The 22,095-nt window shown below is 33.9% G+C and overlaps 1 protein-coding gene across 1 annotated transcript; it reads left to right on the plus strand.

The window, feature by feature from the left end:
* The first annotated feature begins 14,354 nt into the window (after nucleotides 1-14,354).
* Nucleotides 14,355-18,076, plus strand: LOC145028092 (anthranilate phosphoribosyltransferase, chloroplastic-like). The gene is made up of 10 exons (XM_078976954.1): nucleotides 14,355-14,710; nucleotides 14,793-14,936; nucleotides 15,467-15,628; nucleotides 15,905-15,988; nucleotides 16,118-16,306; nucleotides 16,439-16,529; nucleotides 16,659-16,718; nucleotides 17,079-17,197; nucleotides 17,461-17,604; nucleotides 17,813-18,076. The coding sequence occupies exons 1-10, from the start codon at nucleotides 14,510-14,512 to the stop codon at nucleotides 17,831-17,833; spliced, it is 1,215 nt and encodes a 404-aa protein (XP_078833080.1). The 5' UTR covers nucleotides 14,355-14,509; the 3' UTR covers nucleotides 17,834-18,076.
* The last annotated feature ends 4,019 nt before the right edge of the window (nucleotides 18,077-22,095 follow it).

The raw sequence follows: 22,095 nt of genomic DNA on the forward strand, positions 1-22,095 counted from the left end.
TATTATTAAATGAGGATTAATTTTATAGTTTTTTTTTTTCTAAAATCTAAAATAATAATAAAAATATCGTTTATCATGTTAAATCAAAACTAAGAATTTTATAAGATATATGATTATACAAAAAAGAATGTTTTTAAACGTTTTATTTATAGACAAGTTAGTAAATTTTTGTAACCAGTTGAACATGGCAGCCAAATTGGTATGAATTCCATTTTGTTTCATATTTTCAGTAAAAACGAGTAATTATATTACATAGATTAGTTATTAACCCCAATAATATAATACAATAATTATATATAAAATACTAAATAATCAAACAAAAAGTGATTCAGACAAACAAAATTGACCCAAGTTGTGTTATCCGGTGTTAAAAATATTATTTATTTATTTATTTTGACTCATTATCTGACTCTTCCTAACCCATATGGTTTGCTATTAATAATTTCAAATTTTAATTCTCGGAAGATGGGTATTTTATTAGTAAATGGCTTTAATGGAATGTACAAACAAAAGTTATATTAAACTTTTTTCTTTAAACTTTTGGCATTTATTGTAGTTTACAACCCATGTTTATGGATATAGACCATTTATGAGTCCAGACACATAATATTTAGTTTGTTAATGGCGTTGTGTTTGGTATGGATCCACGTATTGGATGTATTTTATAAATTATAATGTTGTTTTAATGCATTCGCTTTCATATTTTAGTACATAAAATGTTATATTATAATATGTATGATGTAATATTATATCATTAACTCGTGTTTTACTTTTAGCATAGAATAGAACTACATGTAATCATATATTTTGTTTACTCCATATGGAATTATTGACAAACATTAAATGTAACTTTGGAACATTCTTATAAAACATTTTAAGTTAAATGGAACATTTAAAACTCAACAGAGGACTTAGCATTCATGAAGCATGTGACTAAAACGTGTAAAAATGTACCATGAAAAATCAACCAACATGTTACCAATTGAACAAAAAATGTTGGTAAGTTTGGTAGCCAACATGATTGGTTGGTAGAGTTGCGGACTAGAGAGAAGGAGGAGTCTCAGGGTAGAGACAGGAGACCAATACAGTCGCACCAAGCGGACTAAGCTTGCCGATTCGAGAGCTGGGGGCCAGAAGGGTCGCACTTGTGGCAAGAGTCATGAGGGATATTGTCGATCATGGATTTACTACAAATGTGGCAAAGAGGGGTATATGGCGAAGGACTGCCCCAAGGGATTTGCAATTTACTTTCATTACAACCGGACCGACCATCGAAAGGCCGAATGCCATTAGCTCACTTATGGATCAACCCAAACTTCTACTCCTGCTGCTTTGCGCGCTATTGATGGTCGGCATGGGAAGGCCGAGGCTCCGAGGGCTTGTGGGAGAGATTTCCAGTTGACTCCGGAGGAGGTCAGCGCAGCACCTGACGTTGTTGCTGGTACGTATCTCTTTACTTATGTTATTTTGAGATTTGTTTGTGCTTATACTGTGTTGTATGTAGGTACTTTTCTTGTAAGTTATGTGTCTGCTTTGGTATTATTTGACGCGTGTGCGAGTTGATCTTTCATGTCTCTATTATTTAGTCGTCACATTAGTGTCAGACGCGAGGCGTATAGTCGACTACTGAGGGTTTCTATAGTCGATGAGCATGCGGTAATGTTTTGAAAACCGGACCAGACATCGAACCGGCTGTCTTACCGGTTCGATGGTTCGATGGTTCAACTGGTCCCAAAAACCGGAAAAAGCGGATATATATATATATATATATATATATATATATATATATATATATATATATATATATATATATATTAGTATGTTTTATATATGTATATATGTATATTAAATATGTAGCGTGTATGTTTTATATATTTACATTATAATTATGAAGTGCATATATATAAAATACGTAGTTATTTCAAAAATAAACAGTCTAAATATCTAAATATATATATTTTGTGTTGTGTAGAAAACAAATAATGCAAATATATTTAATGTGTGAAAATTAGCTTGTAAAGGAACTGTAGTATAAACTTTGGCTTACATCCCACATCGACGAGTGAAAAGAAATAGAAGACATTGTCACTTTATAAAAAGGAGTATTCCCACAGCTTAGAAGATAAATTGACGCTTCATTGAATTGATTGGTTCCTTTGAGCCGGCTTTCCTCTTAGGCATGAGTATGCTAAACTTGTTTAAAAACTGGTTTTGTTACTGGTTGAACAACACCGGTTTTTCCGGTTCTAAAGAAAACCGCCGGTTTTTTATAATTTGGTTTACAAGCGGCTTTTTGCCTTTTTAAATTTGGTAACCTTGTCGGTTTCTAGTTGAACCGGTTTGACCGGCCGGTCCGGTCCGGTTTTCAAAACACTGGCATGTGGTTTTTGCCACTGATGTATTCCGATGATGTGTATTAGAGATTTTTGGTGTTGATTTCCCGATATATCTAGTGCCGATAGCAATGGGCGATATATGTGTCATAGTGGGCATGGACTGGTTGAGTCGGTTTGGAGTTGTGATTGACTGTGAGCATCAGATGTGTAACACTCTAAAAATTCAAGCCAATTTAAACTTTTCAAAAACATTCCAATTTCATTAAGTTATTACAAAAAGGTTTTCAATACATTTATTATCAGAGTATTCCCAGAACCACAACATCAAACATAAACATGAGGAACGGTACGATCACGCATTCGCCTTGCCACGGTCTCCTGAAGTACCTAAAAAAACATTAAACCACAACTGTAAGCCCGAAAGCTTAGTGAGATACCCCCAAAATACCAACCACATATACCACGCATAATATATCATAACTGAACGGAACAACCATGCACTTCGGGTCTACTGTGTAACTGGTCCGCCACATCGGGCCTTTAGTTCACCTGGTCCACCCTCTGAGTCTAGTCATATCCCTCGAGTCTGCAGTGTGGTTGGTCCACCCACACCGGGCCTTCAACCCACCTGGTCTATTCTCTGAGTCTACAGTATGATTGGTTCGCCCGCATCGGGCCTTCAGTCGGCCTGGCCCACTCTCCGAGCCTCGGCACGTCTGGTTCGCCCTTGTGGGGCTTACATCCTATCCGGTCCGCTCGCTGGGCCTTCGGGATAACCGGTCCGCCCTGGGTGCACAAAGCAGGACCCGCCTCAACCCAACCCTAGTCAGACAACCATGTGCACATAGATATACAATCATATAACAATTCACATATAATCAATCGATCTAGCAAATCACATAACATAACATACTCTAAACGGAATACCGACCTAACTGGTAACTAGCATAGCATCATCCTATATACAAGGATACCGACCTTAACCAGTTCTCTAACATACAGGATGCAAACATAGCACAACAACAACATAACACGATACCCGGATTACAATCCGATAAAGGGTCGCCCTTGGTGCTTTAGACCCTGTTGATATAGTGATGATAACTCACCTTGCAACTGCAGACTGAAAAGATGAGATCACGCTGCTCCAACCTCCGACACGAACTCTGCCCCTGATAATACCAAAAGACTGAATCCAATAAATATCAATAATTACCAAAATACCCTTGGAAGTCAACTGGTCAACTCTCGGTCAAAGTTAAAGTCCTCAGTCAAGGTCAACTTCTTGACTGACTCTACTCGTCGAGTCAGCCCGCTGACTCGCCGAGTCCCCCCAACTATGAAAAGTCCCATCTCAACTCACTGAGTCGTCCCTTGACTCACCGATTCTCAGCTTAACCAGAAAAACTAGAACCTCAAGACCAGACTCGTCGAATCCAAGAACAGATTCGCTGAGTCTAAGGCTATCTTCAACCAACTCGCCAAGTCCCTGCCCACCTTCATGCAACTCGCCGAGTACACCCTTGTGACTCGCCGAGTACCCCTAGATCTTAATCCATACAGAAGCTTTCCAGGCCATGCAGATGATCCAAACCATAGATCCACCCTTCCATAACCCATCCATCACGTAAAGTGGCAAACTTTACGTGAATCCAAAGAGATCTAAGCATATAACACTCTAGAGTTAGGGTTTGGGACAAGATGGCTTCACCAATCACTCAGAAACAGGGACTTTAATGCACTCTAGACCTTCTCCGTTCCAGATCTGAGGTAGCAATCCCAGATCTAACCTCCAAACTCGGAATATCACGAGTTATTCCTTCCAAATACTCCAAAATGATGAATCTAGATGAATAACAGCCCAAGCAACGAAATAATACCTCAAAAGGAAGCTCCAACAGAATAGAAGTTTGAATCCTAGCAAAGCCCCTTGCTCCAAGCCTCCTAACTCTCCAAGATCTCTTCCAAAATCTCTTCTCCAAGGTTCAAATGCTCTCAAATTACTCACAAACGCGCATTAGGGTTTTATGGACTTCAAGAGAGGGTAAAGAGGCTAGGAAGAGGGTATAATGTCCTTTATATAGGGCTCATTCTCTGACATTAGGGGTTTCTCCACACAACACCAACTCGCTCAGTCCAGCCGTTGACTCGCTGAATTGGCCACTTAACACGCGTCCAGAATCGCGACCCTACTCGCCGAGTCCACCCACGGACTGGCCGAGTTGCTCTTTCACATTTACACTTTGAACCCTGAACTTGCACTCCTGAACTCGGGATGTTACAAGATGGTGACCATACGAGACCCTAGTTGTAACACCCGCAGATCCGGGCTAGTCAATTTAGAGGCAATAGGGGTCAAAAATGACTTTTCGACAAAAGATTATTTAGAATGAATAGTCTTAACCAAGTTTTAGAATATGTCACAAGGTTTCCGTACATATAAAGAACGCCGAAATCCGAGTTATAACGAAGAAGTTATGGCCCGCCGAAGTTTTACGACAAAACCGGCACGGCACCGGAAGACGTAAATAGTGAATTTACGATAGAAGACTTTTTAGCCTTAGCAATCTAAACAAAAGTCGTAGAATATGTTAAACTAAGAGCGTCGATAAAAAGAACGCCCAAATCTGACTTCGTATGAGGAAGTTATGATTTTTCTAAGATTCGGCTTAGCAGTGTACAGCCCGAAACTTGAATTTTAGCTCGAGCGGTTTTTGGCTTACGTGAAATAAATGAGAGTTGAAGATCTCATTAATAGGAACTCAACGGTAAAAAGACAGACGAAAATGGAGTCCGTATGAAGGAGTTACGAATTCTTCGCGGTCATTTAACAGTCTAAACGCCTCGTACTGTTAAATTTAAGATCGGTCGAGAATTAGCCGACGGAGTCAAAATGAAAGTTGTAGATATTATTTTTACCTACGCGTGGATATAAAGAACGTCAAAAACGGAGGTCGTATGTGAAAGTTACGGATTTTAGAAGTCGGAAGTGTGTTGTGCGAAAATGGGTGATGTGGCACAATCTTGGCCATTGCTTTCTCCCCAAGTCTTGCCACTAGATGGTGACATGTGGCACCAAGTTCAGCCATTTTCACCCTATAAATACCACCTCTCCCACCCTCATTTTCTTCACACCTTTCCTATTCTTTCTTCTCTTTACTCTCTCTCTAGAACCTCTCTCTAGCCCCGAAATCCCCCGAAAAGCCTAGGGAACCTCCCTAGCACGAGGCGGAAGCCCCGGAGTGCTCGACGGCTCCGAGAAGAAGAGCTTTTCGGCTCGGAAACGCTGCTCCAAGCAAAGCCTGGTTTTCTATAAAACCCGCTGTAAGTGAGCTACGCCTACACTATTTTTAATATAGTTTTTATTTAATTATATTAACGTTATTAAGAACATATAATAAATACTTGGGCTATTATTATGGGTTATATAAGTATTTTTTTTAACGCTTATATAATAGTAATAATAGCTAGACTATTAATTAGTCTCGGCGAATAATAGACTAAAATCTATTGGTGATAATACTAGGTTTCGTTGAAGGAAATTATTTTAAAGTAAACGAAGCGCTGTCCGAGTACCGAGTCACCACCTTCTCAGGTGAGTGCATAGTTACTTTCAGCTTACACATAGATATGAAGTATTTTATATAAATTACGTGCTGTGTGTGTATATTATCTGTATACTTGCTATCTATGCTGGATGAACGTTTTATACATGTTTTCAATGATTTAAACTGTATATGTATTTTATATCTACAGAATGTGTTGGGTAAGACATGGGTAGATGTATTAGTTGCTGTGTGATAAAATGAAATAATGAGATGCCTCGTTATAGATGTTCTTGATGATCTAGTCATCTAGCGGAGTATAGATGACGACCACAGACTATTCTAGACAGTTCAGTGGAACACTAACAGGCTCGCAACATGTAGGTGTTTATTCGAACTTTGTGTTTAACCGAACTGTGTGTTTATTCGAACTGTGTGTTTATTCGAACTGTGTGAACTGTGTGCTCACCAGATATACTCCATCCCAATGATAGTCCTTTGACTAGGTCCCTTGTGTTAGATGTTTTAGGGACGTAATGTGAGGATAACGGGAATGGGTAATTGGGTTGATTGTTTGATGTTTAAAAATAATAATTATATTATTGTGGGTTGAAAACCCTATGTGCTCACCAGGTTTCCCAACCTGACCCACTCAGTTTATTTTTATCACAGGTGTTGATATGAAGTCACAATACACTGAGAGATTTAAAGAGATGTAGATCACTAGTGTAAATAATTGTAAGTTTTGTTTATGCTTATATTTCTGTATTAACGATGACATCCCAAACGTTTTAAAATGAAATAAATACGTTTTTCATCGAAAATGTTTTAATAACGTATTTACCATGTTTTTCTGGGAACAAATTCCGCAACATTTTTATAAAATGAAGTACTCTGATTTTTATAAAGCATAAACAAAATCGGTCTTTTCTGGCCGTGATTTTTGGGGATGTCACACTAGTGGGGGAGTACTTACGATGTATGGAGAGGGGACCAGATATGGATCAGTATTCTGCTCTGCCGCCAGGGCGAAGCAGAGTTTACAGCAGGAACGCATGGGCTTTTTAGCATATGTGATGGATACGAGGGTTTCCACTGAGAGGCCGAATTCTATCTCAAATGTTCCGGTTGTGTCTGAGTTCCCGAATATTTTCCCCGATTAATTACCGGGTGTGCCTCCCGAGAGACAGGTCGAGTTTCGGATCGATTTGGTTCCAGGTGCGGTGCCTATTACCAAGGCACCTTATCGCCTTGCGCCGCCCGAGATGCAGGAGTTATCATCGCAGCTTTAGGAGCTGTTGGGGAAGGGTTTTATTAGACCGAGTAGCTTACCGTGGCGAGCGCCAATCCTTTTTGTCAGGAAGAAGGATGGTTCACACTGGATGTGTATCGACTACCGGGAGTTGAACAAGTTGACGGTCAAGAACCATTATCCACTATCGGGGATCGACGATTTATTCGATCAAGTGCAGGGGGCGTCTTGGTTTTCCAAGATTAATTTGAGATATATGTATCATCAGATGAGAGTCTGCGAGGAAGATATTTAGAAGACAACTTATAGGCCGAAGCCTCGGTCTACGCGGGCCGTACCTGCGGAGGTATGTAGGGCGTACCTCGGTGCGCAAGGTGTACGTCTTACGCTGTACATTCGTATGATTGCATGTTAACCATTGGATGGAACGACGTGGCCGAACCGAGACCAAGCGTTGCGAGACCGCGGGGCGTAACCTTCTATGCGGGGTATTCCCCCTCGGACAGCTTCGTAAATTACACCATCGGCTTCTAAAATTCGTAACTTTCGTATACGAGTTCCGTTTTCGATGTTATTTATATCCACGCGTAGGTAGAGACATACTCTACAACTTTTATTTAAACCCCGTCAACTAATTTTGAATTTATTTGTAAAGTTATATTTTTAACAGGTCGGGACAGGAAAAGTCCATTAAAAAATTCATAACTTTGTCATTCGACGTCCAATTTCGTATGTATTTTTATCGTTGAGCTCCTATTGACGAGATCTTTAATTCTCATTTAGGTTGTGTCGGCTAAAAATCGATCGATCAAAAATTCAAATTCCGGGTTACACACTGTTATTGTTATGCACGCTCTCAATTTAACATATAGTTCGACTTTTGTTGAGATCGCTAAGGATAAAAAACATTTTATCGTAAACTCAATTTTTACGTCACACAACGTCTTGCCAGTTTTGTCGCACAACTTCGACTGGTCAAACTTTTTTCGTTATAACTCGGATTTTGGCGTACTTTATATCTACGGAACCCTTGTGACATAGTACAACTCAATTAAGCTTATTTATTCTAAATAAATTTCTATCAAAAAATCGTTCTTTGACACTTAGTTTTTAAAGTTAGGAATAGTCACCTCTTTTACATGAATCACACATTCCATTATTATAGTTTATGAAAATGTTGACATGTTTGGGTTTTACGCTATAGTGGAATAAAAGTTACGATCTCTATCTTCATCAATTGTACCCTATATTTGAACAACTTTTTTAAATGAATACTGCCTCAAATCCTTTAAATGTATTCCTTCAATATCAATCAACATTAACATCTCAATTAGAACAAGATATCTTTGACCAATGAATAAATTTGCAACAACCAAACTAACACACCAACACGTTTATGAAATCTATGTGGAAACCGACTCAAATTCAAATAATACATATAATCATCTTGTGTATTTCATTATGAAAAAAGTTCAACATATTAAGATTTGAATGAATTTTCTAAATCCTAGTGAATATAACATGACAGAAAGAACATAAAAGATTAATATGGATGATTTGAATAAATGAAAACAATCTACATTGGTAATCCCTCCTTAAGGTTGAAGGTTGAAGTCTCGTCATTGACATATGTGGATTTAATGAGTAGTTTATGAGTAGATTATATTTGTCGTTTCGAAAAAGAAATGGTTTTTCTCATCTTATCACACAATATATGGATGTCAGTTCTAATAAGTTCTAATACCAACCACTTGACCCACAAACTCAAGAATAATAGCATTTTCAATAATTTGAGTGAAAAAAACATGATCCACTGTGATTAAACTACTGACTCCGATGATCATTAACATTATACATATAGCGAGATAGTTTTTTTGAACTTTGTTGAAAAATAAACAATTAAAGTTTTCATGTAAAATTAACCGTACATTTTATCATAATAACCATTTATAAAATTGTTTAGTGTAATGAATTTATAAATTTTTATTATGCTTTACCATTTGATGTAAAATACACATAAAATGTTAAAAATGATAGATTTGTTATAGTGAAAGGTCAATGTTACTTAACTTATACAGTAAAACCGATAAATCTATTATACCGAATAATATATAAAAAACTTCATATAGATTGATAAAATAATACAGAAAATTATTATTATTATTATTATTATTATTATTATTATTTTACAATTAACATTATGTATATCTTTATTGAAAAAAATATTGAAAAAGAAAAAGAAAAAAAAAAAAAAAGACACTTTGATTTATTAAAGGGAGTAAAGTGACCGGACCAAAGGGACCATTGTCGTTGGCCACCGCAGCAATAGCACTTGCAAATTGCAAATTGCAACCCCCTTCACTGTCACCTAATTAAAATCTTCCCTTTCATTTTTTCTTTTTACTCAATGGATTCACATCATCCTAATCTAAAGTCTAAACCCATTTTTTTTTTAATCTCATAACTGTGTAACATGGGACAAGAATGACCAAACAAAAAAATTGATCGGACAAGTTTCTTCCTCTATAAAGACAGATTAATAAATGAGTATATTATTAATGTTTTTTGTATAAACAAAAACCCACACTGACCAAAATAAGCGAAATAAATATTTTCAATGTCCAACTTCCGTTGTAAATTTAAAGGTTTCGATATGAAATATAAGTTAGATTTAAATTTGTTTAGAAGTAAACGATAGTATCAATGTATATATTTGTACAGGAGGAATGTGTTGAGGAAAAAAAATATTGAACACAAATACAGGTTAGATCATTAGAATGGTGTCGTTTTTGTTGTTTCAAATGGGCCAATGAAAAGCAGCCTAATAAAAATATCTACAACTACAACTTATAACTTAGCTCATTATGAGCTGGGCCTAGAGCGAAACTGGAGTTGGAGATTTGGGCAAAGAAAACAAATCGGTGTCAAACTTTCTGTTATTTACACGAACCGGAAGTTGAATGGTCTCATTGTAATAAGGTTTATATATTTGATGCTATATTTTTGAAAGTTATAGAATTTATATTTCGGATATAATTAGTTTAATACTTTAATTGATAAAAAGTTTGCTCTTTGTATATGATACGTTTTAGTTCATAACTAGAAAAGATTCCCCAGTGTTGCCGGGGTCAGAAGGTATTGGTAAACCACAAGGACCAATGATGTAATTTTTTCTAACAATAATAATAATAATAATAATGATGGATCATTTCTGCCAAAAGACAAAATACTAATAATATGTAATAAAAGGCGAAAGTTATGAAAAATTCAAACCAAAGTGAAATGGTTGTTTGTGAACAAAAACATAAAGACGAAGGGTCAATGTTTTAAGTTGGAGTACCAAAATTGACAAAAAAATGTAACACTACAAAAATCTTTAATAAATATAGAAAAACAAAAATGGACCAAGAGTGTCAAATTCAACAAAACCTAAGGACTATTTATGTAAAATAAACCAATTCCTTATTGTTCATAAATGCTTTTACACGAAGTGACGATAAAAAAAATGAGAATCGTTTAAAGCAAAAGCGGAGCGAGAGAATTGATCGAAAGAAGTAAAAAACAATAACTTAGGGGAAAAGTGGCAACAGGTAAAATAATTTAAACAAAAGAGTAAAAAAAAAGTTGTAGAATTACCGTTTCATAAAAGTGTTATCCTTTAAACAAAGTGACACACAAAAAAAAATAAAGGGACCAAAAATGTAATTTAAAGGACCAAAAGCGACAAAAATATCTCAGGTTTATTGTTCTTTTTCTTCGTAACTTTAATATATATATATATATATATATATATATATATATATATATATATATATATATATATATATATATATATATATATATATATATATATATAAAAAGGTGTGAAACCCATGTATAGATAATTATTGTTTTTCATATTTTTCAATTTCAAATTTTTTCTAAAATATAAACACCCACTTCCATCCTATCCACATCTACCTACCATTACTTTAATACTCCCAACCTACCACACCCCTACCTACTTACACTCTCTCCTAAGCTCACCCCTACAAACATATACACACACACAAACACACTTACACACATACCCACCTACACCCCCTCAAACACACACACCCCACACCCACTCCTACCCCACACCCACAAACACAAACACACACCCCCTACACACCCATACCCACCTAACACCACTACCACAATCACCAATCTACCATTACCATCACCACCACCACTACCCCATTACCACCACCACTACCCAATCATAAGCACCACTACCGCCGACATCACCACCATTGCCACAATTGCCACCGCCACAATCACCGCCTGTCATCACCACCATCGCCGCCACCGCCACCGCCACCACCACCACTTCCCCCCGCCGTTGCCCCCACCACCACCATCCCACGCCACCTTACCACTTCTACCGTTTTCTAAAAATGAAAACCGATAGAAAAATACGCATTTAAACACATTTTCTAATTTTCTAAAACTGAAAATGAATAATGAATAAGTTTTAACTAAACATGTTTTCTAATTTTCCAATGAAAACCGAAAACAGAAAATGAAAACTGAAATGGGAAAACAAAAAACACAAAATGAAAATTGTTTTCCGTAACTAAACACAACCTAAGCTTCTCATAAATTTCCATTTCCATGAGTAGTTGCATGACAAGAAATTACCGAGAAGTCCCAACAAAAATTGTATTTTTGAATTATTGTGTGTCTTTCCATATATTGTTTTGGAGAAATCAAATATCCTCTCATATTTCTTTTTTCTATACTTTTTCTTATATTCATTAATCAAGATAAATGTCAAAATTAAGAGAGAAGATTAATAAAAAAAGTATAAAGATTTTGCATGTTATTATTTTGTATTAGTTGGAAGTAGGTATGAATAAAATGTAAGAGAATAAATATATATATATATATATATATATATATATATATATATATATATATATATATATATATATATATATATATATATTATTGTTTTACGGTTAGGATTCAACAAAAGAAAATGTATGTGACCACAATTCAATTATTATAGGAAATGACCACCATTGGCAAAGGTTAAATAATTTTGATATTTCAATATTTTTGGAGAATAAAATGCATTTCAAGTAGATGATTTATTTTGTTGAAATTTATTTTCTTATGAATTATCTAATAATACCATACACAAAGATAGAGTTGTTGGCGCTCAAGACCCACAAGATTTCATGATATAGGAAATACAATAACGTGATCAAATACTTACGAGAACAAATACAATAACTCAAACTCCAACATATTTCACCTTTTGTGGATGATCTAACTTGGCTATACGGTGGATAAGTCTCCTTTAGATGTATTGAGTTTGTCTGAATATAAACCAATCATATGGGCGAGGAGGATGAAGACGAGATGAGACTGAGCAATTCTGTGACACCGACTCTATCTATGATATGGAACTTGGGCAACACCAATGATAAAGGTATAACTTTTTGAAAGATGTTGACCTTGAAAGTTAAATATCATCTCCAAAATTCATCATTATAATAACTAGTGGCAATAATATGTGATTTTTTCCTTTATCAGGTCCAGAAAAAAACTTGAATTTATGCTATCTAAGTTTTTTTTTTGGTACTTATTATATGTTGTCTTTTCCTTTATCATGTCCAGAAAAAACTTAAATCTATGCTATCTAAGTTTTTTGACATTCTAGTGGGGATGTCAAGAAAATAATGTTGGTGTACTGTGTGATAGTAGCTAGGGGTAGAAAATCAACTTAGAGATTTTGGAAGTCTTGATGCGCTAAATTGTTCATTAATTCAAAAGTGGATATGATGTTTTGTTCATGAACCTCAGGGCCGGTCCGAGCAGTTTTGAGGCCCGGGGCAAATGCAAAAAAAATGGCCCTTCAAGTTAGCAAAATTTATAATCACATTACTAATGACATGTACAAAATGCAACCAATAGCAAATAACTATTAGATGTTACAAGAATCTCTTTTTTTTCACAACTTGTTTATAGATATTTTTTCAGATTCTATTAACTGTTGAATTTTTTTTCTTCACGTCCAATAAATATTTTCTAATAAATGTTTTAAAAATTCAAATATATTTATATCAACGTTATATCCTTTTTGAAATTCTATTAACATAATATTAAACTCTACGTTTATAATGAAAATAATTATATTCCATATTTCCGATACGTCAAAACATATCCGAGACTAAATGCTCAATTAGTTTTTTTTTTTTTTTATTTTTATTTTTATTTTTTTATTTTTTTATTTTCCATTTTTTTGTAGCCATACAACCCCCCCACCCCCCTACATATTTAGATTTTAAGAAATTAGAAATTTAAAAAATAAGAGGAGCAAATCAGCAAACGTACAATTATTTTATTTAGTGCAAACAAGCAAGTGGCAATTTAGGTTTGAGAATGTTGTGCCAAAAAACTATCATATAGCGATTAAAAGGGAAAAAAAATTATCGGGCGGCTGAGGTTAGAGAGAAAGAACAGAGAGAAACACTGACATATGAGGTAATTTGATTGCCGTTGGGAAGATCGGCGCTTAAGCCACATACGTAATATCCCTAACTCCTCGTTTTTTGTGAGATAATGCTGGGTCCAATTTTGATTTATATTTCCATCCTAAATCATAATTTAACGAAGCAGGCCAATTTTTTAATTTTTCAGATTGTGGCCCTTTTTTACCGGGACGCATAAAAAAAATATAAATTACTTTGTAAAAGGTTCGAACGAGGGTCATCTATTGCGTCACTCAAAACAATCATCGCCTTAACCATCTGAACTACAAATACACTTAATTATATTTTGCTTATTTATGTTTATATTACCTAAAACCATATATAGACATTAATCCTAACTTGAAGGGGCCCCGAGATTTGGCGAGGCCCGGAACAATCGCCCAACTTGCCCACCCCTAGGGCCGGCCCTGATGAACCTTGGTCGTTTTGGGTTAGGTTCATATATGAGATTTGTGAATAGAAATTCTATTGAGTGTTGGAATGTGGTCATTAATTGTTGGCTCCATTAACCGTCTTTACAAAGACATTATTTATCTAGGTTGTCAAGAAAGACAAAAGATAATAAAAGTACTAAATATAAAAATTAACTAAAGTGGAACCAATGTCTAAATATAAAAATGAACCAACTAAGAAATTCATATCTATTAAAAACGTTGTATGCACCAAATAAAATACGAGCAGACCATTTGATGGTTCATTTAATGCATTTCTGCTTTTGTTTAAAAAAGTAATAGCAAGAAGCGAAACTCTTCATCGACACCCACCCCCTTTTTGAGCCTGAATTTGATTCTGTCTCTCGTACTTCTTTCAATCGCATTTAATAGAAATTCAGCAATCTCCGTGTCTCTAACATCAATGGCGGCTCTTCGATTTCACTATCCTCTTGTAACTTCTTCTTCTTCTTCTTCAAATTCATCCCCTTTTCTGAAATCTCAGCTTCAGAGAAACCGTTTAGTCAATATACACGCTAATGGAAGTTTCAACAATTTAGTTTCTGCTGCTCACTCCAATGGAGACGTACCCGGTTCGATTTCCAAAACAACATCTTTCTCCCAGGTTCTTAACTTGTATTTTGTTCGCGGGTTAATGTTTTCTTTGATTATATGTTGTGTAATTGTTTAATTTTTACTGGGTGTAGTTGATTGAGTCGTTGATTGATAGAAAGAACTTGACGGAGGCAGAAGCGGAGGAGTCTCTTGATTTTCTGCTGCAAGATGCCAATGAATCGCTGATAAGTGCTTTTCTTGTTCTTTTGAGAGCCAAGGGTGAAACTTATGAAGAAGTAAGTTCAATATCTTGTTCCCCATTTCAATATAATTGTTTGACTTTTGTGGTCAAATCTACCTTTCGATATCATCTAAAGTTGGTGATGTTATGACGTTCGCAATGAAATTGGTCATATATTTATGTTCTTTTTGAAGATTAAAGCTTTGTTTTTGCTAAAGCTGTTTTATAATTTAACCTAGTACTCTTCCTAGTTCTTGATTTTCGTCTTCTTTGAAAAAGGTATCGTCTGAGTCTGACCATAACAGGTCAACATATTCCCAATTTTGAACTCAGAGAGTTTACCCAAGCGATTGAGAATTCATTGTTCATGGAAGAATGTAGATGATATTTATTGTCCATTTGTGTATTTGGACTACAGTTTTAAATCAACGTGTGTATCCTACACTGAACTTGTTTTTGGATGGTCTGTTTAAAATGACCAATTTTGACCATGGTATGGTATGAACTGGCATATCAAATGAACTTTGAAATGACTAATTCTGATAAACATCGATTGATTCCCCTCTTGTCATCATGATTACACAGGTAGTGGGATTAGCAAGAGCCATGTTCAAACACTGTAAAAAGGTAGAAGGATTAGATGATGCTGTTGACATAGTTGGAACTGGTGGTGATGGTGCAAACACTGTAAATATCTCAACCGGATCATCCATATTAGCAGCTGCCTGTGGAGCAAGAGTTGCAAAGGTGGCATCCTCTTTCAACTTGTAGGCCCCACACATAGCATGACATAACAGGTTGTACTGCATTCAACATGCAATTTTTGTCCTACCCAAAAAGGTGGGACAAGGACTCTCTCTTGATCTGTCTCCTGTGCAAAAGACGTTAATGCCCTTCTCATCCTCATCATTAAAAATATACCTAGAAAGATCTGTCATGTGTGCAAAAGACGTTAATGCCATTGGCTTGTTTTCAAAGGTTATTTAACATTGAGGTTATAAATGTCCATTTTATTTATTGTAGCAAGGGAATAGGTCAAGCTCATCTGCATGTGGAAGTGCTGATGTATTAGAAGAATTGGGTGTTGCCATTGAATTAGGCCCTGAGGTTTGTTGAATTACATGTTTATAGCTCTTCATCTTTCCTTAATGCTTATGGCTTAGAAAACTGAATAAGTTGTAAAGTGATTGAATTTGTTGAAAGTTTTTGGTCTAATTTGTTATTAATTGTGTTTAGGGGGTGAAAAGGTGTGTGGACAAAGCAGGAATTGGTTTCATGATGTCTCCGATATATCATCCAGCTATGCAAATTGTTAGACCAGTGAGAAAACAACTCAAAGTGAAAACCGTATTCAACATCCTTGGTCCTATGTTAAATCCAGCACGTGTCCCTTTTGCAGTTGTTGGTGTTTACAAGGAAGATTTAGTTGAGTGCCTTCATGATTATGAAAACATTGTCTTTTTATTACATGGAGAATTCTAGCCTTCGTTTACCTATATGTCCCTTTCATGATAAGCTTGCATTCATGTTTGTTTATTATGGTTTTATGTTGTATAGGTTCATAAAATGGCAAAAGCACTTCAACGATTTGGCATGAAAAGAGCACTTGTTGTCCACTCTGAAGGCTTGGATGAAATGAGTCCTCTTGGTAAGATCAGTTATATGTATTTTTTGAGATATTAGCATTGCACTTTTATAAACAATTAACATGCTTTACAATGGATTGAAATGTTTGAGCCCTTGATGTATTGATCTTTTAATCTTTCTCCAATTGTAGGGCCAGGGCTAGCCCTTGATGTTACCCAAAATTCAATTGAGAAGTTCTCATTTGATCCATGTAAGTCTCTTACCAATTTTTCAAGAACAAATGTCAATATGATTTTATGAATTCTATATCTCCAAGGGTTTGATTATCTGATTATTGCAATTTCAAGTTGTAGACAAACAATTTGTGTTTGGGTGAAATGATGTTAGTTCTGATTATCCAGAGCAAGATAATAAACTTTTTGTTTTATTGAAGTACGTCACGCATAACAAAAAGACTATATTACCCTTCCTGTGAACCCTAAATTAAAAACCTAAAAAGTACTAATCCTATAACTGGAAAGTATAACTTATGCAATAAATGTATATCATATATGGCACATGCTTTTAAGTTTTAAGTTTAAACTAATTTGAGATTTCTTTTTTTTCACAGTGGATTTTGGAATGCCACGTTGCACAGTAGATGACTTGCGTGGTGGTGATTCTAAATACAATGCAGAAAGCCTAAGGCGTGTATTATCAGGAGAAAAAGGATCTATTGCTGATTCATTTGTAAGCCTTTTGAATTGCTAAAGTTCAAACTTTACACATGTTTGTGTTCATGTGATAATAGCTCAGAATTTTACCATGTTTATATGTTGATACGTGGATACTGAGATTTGGTGATTCGAAAAGATTACATAAATTGGTATGTTTGCCACATCAAATGGTTACAAAAGGTTTGGTAAAATGGTGAAAGTATATTGCTTTTTTTTGTGACTTGAAAAATCTGAAACGATAGTAACGTTTGACTTTTTGACTATCTTTATGTTTAGGCACTCAATGCTGCAGCAGCCCTTTTGGTGAGTGGGTGTGTAGAGAGCTTAGGAGAAGGAGTGGTTATGGCTCGTGAGACTTTAGAATCTGGAAGAGCAATCAAAACTCTTGATTCGTGGATTGAAATCTCTAATAACTGCGTTGTAAGACATTGTATCAGTGTTGTATCTTTAATTTTATTTTCTTATTAGGAAATTGTACTTTGAGTTCTATCCAATTATACTACTTGGATGATGTTGCTATGATTGGGTGGATTTTTCAAAGTGCAATGTTGTAATGGGGAAAAATGTAAGTATGTTGTCGTGTCTTGCATTTAACCTTTTTTTTTTTGGTTTGGTAATGCATTTGCAGAATATTGAAGTGATGGCATGAAATTGAGTTGAAAGGTGAGAAGCTGTTGTAGATTCAATGGCATAATTAGTTTTTTTGAAGGTTTGCTTGTCTTTCAATTTTGGAGTTTGTAATGTGGTGTATGCCATTTTCGTGGTGAGCCCATATTCTAAAAGAGCATAGAGGATTTTGTTTTTGGTTTTCGGAGAAGATATGTATTGATATGATGCGATGCAATGAATTAGTGGTTCATTTTGAAATAATGAGATATGGCATTTTCTTGTATTTGTTATAAAAAGTTAGGAATTGAATCATTTTGAAATAATGAAATGTGTTTGGTTTGATAAATTATCAGAAACTTTTCCGCAAAATGAGATTTTTCCGTTTTTCAAAAATTACATGAAACTTGAAAATGAGATTCTCTCTCCGTAACCACAACATATTTTTAAATCTTGAACATCTTTATAATTTAGTTTATACATGAATTCAATTTATCTATATATGTTCAATTTATTTGTAAATTCCATTTATTTGGGAAATTTAGTTAATCTAAGGGGAAAAAACTTATAGTCATTCTTTTCATCTTATATAATAGAAAACTAGATTATGACCCGCGTTAAACGCGGGAAACACATAAATAAAATGCAAATTTATATAAATATTACAAAATAATTATAAAAAAAGTATGATTATTGGTATTATTGAAATGTGTAGAAATTACACTAAAATACGTATGTATATATATATATATATATATATATATATATATATATATATATATATATATATATATACACATAGCGTTAAAGGACCTCTTTATAGACAATATTTTTTGTTTTATTAGTTCAATGACCTTGTTTGTCACATATAAGTACCTTCAAACATTTTTTACTTGTGATACGGAAAACAATTATATATAGTCAACCATACGTGAAAATGGGTCTACACAAGTATACTCCAACATTTAACAATGTACTTTCTAAATACATTGTTATTTTATGGCTATATTACGAAATATAACTGGTTATTTCAAAAAATAACAACTTATTTATGTTCTTTCAAAATGAACCACATAAAACCCCCCACAATATTTAATATAAAGAAACTATAACCAATAAATCTGCAATGAAACTAATCATCTCCCTCCACTTCATCTCTAATATCAAATCTTTTTTTTTCCCCTTAATCTAAGTTATTGTCACTATCACCGACAATGTTAAGATTCATTGATGGCTTCTTTTTTATTTTAGGGATAATATGACAGAAATCATTTATCAGGTCCATCATTTATGTTTATATATTCGTTTTTCTTTTTGTTGTTGATTTTGATATGCCTTCTTCGGTTTACCACCATCTTTTTTTCCAGGCTCTTTTTTTTTTTTTTTTTTTTTTTTTTTTTTTTTTATTTTATGAAATAATATTTTTTTTGTGAAATTCTTTCTACGGTTTTGAGTATGTGCATGTATGTTGATTTTTTTGAAGTAAAGAAAGTAGGGTTTTTGTTCGATGTTGGTTCCTAGGTTTGGTTTTTATTTTTTGTGAGTTCTCATAATCCATTGTGTTTTATTTTCCATCTTTATCTACAATCTTTATGTATAGAACACTTTATCCATATAGTCATTCACTATAGAGTTTAATGAAGGAAAGAAGAAACATCTCTTTAGTTTTATTTACTTTGCAAATTATCGAGCATCCATGCAAAGCTTACAACATAATGAAAAAAAAACCCTTATGAGGTAAATGCTAATTACGATTCTATCCCTTTTCCTCTTGTAACAATTATCTCACTTCAAAACATCTACTTTTGTGTTTCAGCATATTATTGATAGCATGAAAGATCCAAGCATTGTTGCATTTTGGTTAAACACAATGACTCAAATTATGGAAGGATTTAAATATGATGATGAGGTCAAACATAAAATATGGTGATAATACAAGGTTCTTCTATTTCTTATTTATTTATTTACTTATTTTTTAATTCAACTTTATTACGAAATTAAATAGCTTCTTTTGTTGATATTAGTGTTTCTTATTTAGAAAAATATGCGATATGATCAACTTCGTGATGCTATAGCAATGAGGAAACTTGGAGGAGCAGGAAGTGAGATAAGTTTATAATTTATTAACTTCAATGAGAAATTTAATTAATTACAATTTTGTTATTGAATTTGAAATACAACAGGGAATATATCAATGGATCCTGAACGTGTAAGAAATGATCCAGTGGTAGTAAAGAACATTCGTTACTATAAAGCAAAGAGCAAATTAGGGGCAGAAGTGATGAAGCTCAATATACCACCATGACCTCAAAACTTGGGGGGAGGGGGGGGGATCAGTATAAACAAAAGTTTTTTCATTTATTTTTAGTGATTTACATATTTGGTCCCTGTGTTTAGTTGATTTTTTTGGTTTTGGTGCCTAAAAGAATCAGGCTGTAGTTTTTGGACCTTGTTTCACTGTTTCATAAAACATTTATGATTGCCTAAGTTAACAACCTAGCTATTAGTTTTTTTTAAATCACCATTTTGCCTTTAAACCAAAACTAAAAAACATATAGCATAACAACAAAATTTATATTTTTCTTTTTTTTTACTTAAGTTTAGAGTAGATTACATTTTTTGTCCTTGAGTATACCTGATTTTTTTCCAGAAGGTTCTGAGGGGCGTTTTTGGTATTTCAGGGTCAAATGTTGACTCTAGTTGAGTGCACACTTCTATTATACCGTGCATTCTTACCTGCCCATGTATGGTACCGATTCTGTTTGAAAAAAGAATACAGAAGCCTATTTTCATCTTTCACAACATGATTATATTTAACTTTAAAGCTCACATAAATTGTTGAGAAGGTATATTTCTTATTCTTATTTTGTTACTACCGGAGACATAAAAAAACCTTCTGACGAGGGCGTTCATGCCTTTTGTACAACCCGTCTGTTATATTATGTCATGCCATCTCTTGTCTTGTCTATTGATTTTTTTACAAAGGTATACACACATGTAACATCATAATTTCATTATATATATATAACATCCAACTTTAACATTGAGTTTGCTGTTTTCGAAAATAGGATCATAGCTATCGATTAAAAAGATGGAACCAAGAATCGAACACAACATCATTTTTTTTTTCAAAAACAACATTGTACATCCAAATTATAAGTATTCAACAAAGAACCATACGAATGAGTAAAAACATATAATTTCGAAAACAATATACATTTATTCGACTAATCAGACTGATGGGAAGGTTGAAGTTTTTTTTCATTTGTTTTCTATGTAGGAATTATGACATAATGTTTGTGTAAATTGATTATTAAAATGGTTTGAAATATATATACAAGTCAATATGATGAAAATTAGTAGTTAATCAATTAAGATCTCATTTAAACTTAAAATAGAAGATATCGTGCTTGAAAGTGTATTGGTTCATAAAAATATCCGAAACTTTTGAAATTTAAAATTAATAGTTCCGAGATTTCAACATATAATATATTTGAAAAGCAATTTTGAATGGAAATAGAGCCTAAATTTAAGGTTTACATTAATAAGGAACCAATTTTGTAGTTGTAAGTTTGGAAAGAATTCAAGTATCATTTTCATTCAATTCCTACATTTAATTTCCTAATATAACGGATTGACTTCTTGTTTGATCAAGGTGACGTAAGCAAATTGATCTAAGGGTGTAAAACCTATAAAGAAAACACAATCAACGATCCAGATTATTTTAAATGATATCATAAAGTTTCTCTTTTAATAAAATCTAGAGATTTGTTTTCTACGTGGGAATTATGACATAATGCTTGTGTAAATCGATTATTAAAAAGATTTGAAATATATATACAAGTTAATATGATGAAAATTAGAAGGTAATCAATAGAAATTTCATTTAAACTTAAAATAGAAGATATCATGTTCGAAAGTGTATTGGTTCATAAAAATATACGAAACTTTTGAAATTTGAAATTAATAGTTTTTGAGATTTCAACATATAATGTATTTGGAAAGCAATTTTGAATGGAAATAGAGCCTAAATTTAAAGTTTACATTAATAAGGAACCAATTTTGTAGTTGTAAGTTTGGAAAAAATTCAAGTATTTATTTTTATTCAATTCTTACATTTAATTTCCTAATATAACGGATTGACTTCTTGTTTGATGAATATGACGTAAGCAAATTGATCTAAGGGTGTAAATCTTATAAAGAAAACACACTCAACGATCCAGATTGTTTTAGATGATGTCATAAGGTTTCTCTTTTAATAATATTTAGAGATTACAATATTTATGAAGTCCCACTTATATCCTA

The sequence above is a fragment of the Lactuca saligna genome, chromosome 1 (genome assembly GCF_052625555.1).
Source record: "Lactuca saligna cultivar CGN05327 chromosome 1, ASM5262555v1, whole genome shotgun sequence".
Lineage (NCBI taxonomy): Eukaryota > Viridiplantae > Streptophyta > Magnoliopsida > Asterales > Asteraceae > Lactuca > Lactuca saligna.

Excerpts from the sequence above, each read along its gene's own strand:
- LOC145028092 (XM_078976954.1), top strand. The coding sequence starts at position 14,510 with ATGGCGGCTCTTCGATTTCACTATCCTCTTGTAACTTCTTCTTCTTCT. Across the intron at positions 16,719-17,078 it reads GAAGTTCTCATTTGATCCAT|TGGATTTTGGAATGCCACGT; the intron begins GTAAGTCTCTTA and ends TTTTTTTCACAG. Across the intron at positions 17,198-17,460 it reads GATCTATTGCTGATTCATTT|GCACTCAATGCTGCAGCAGC; the intron begins GTAAGCCTTTTG and ends CTTTATGTTTAG.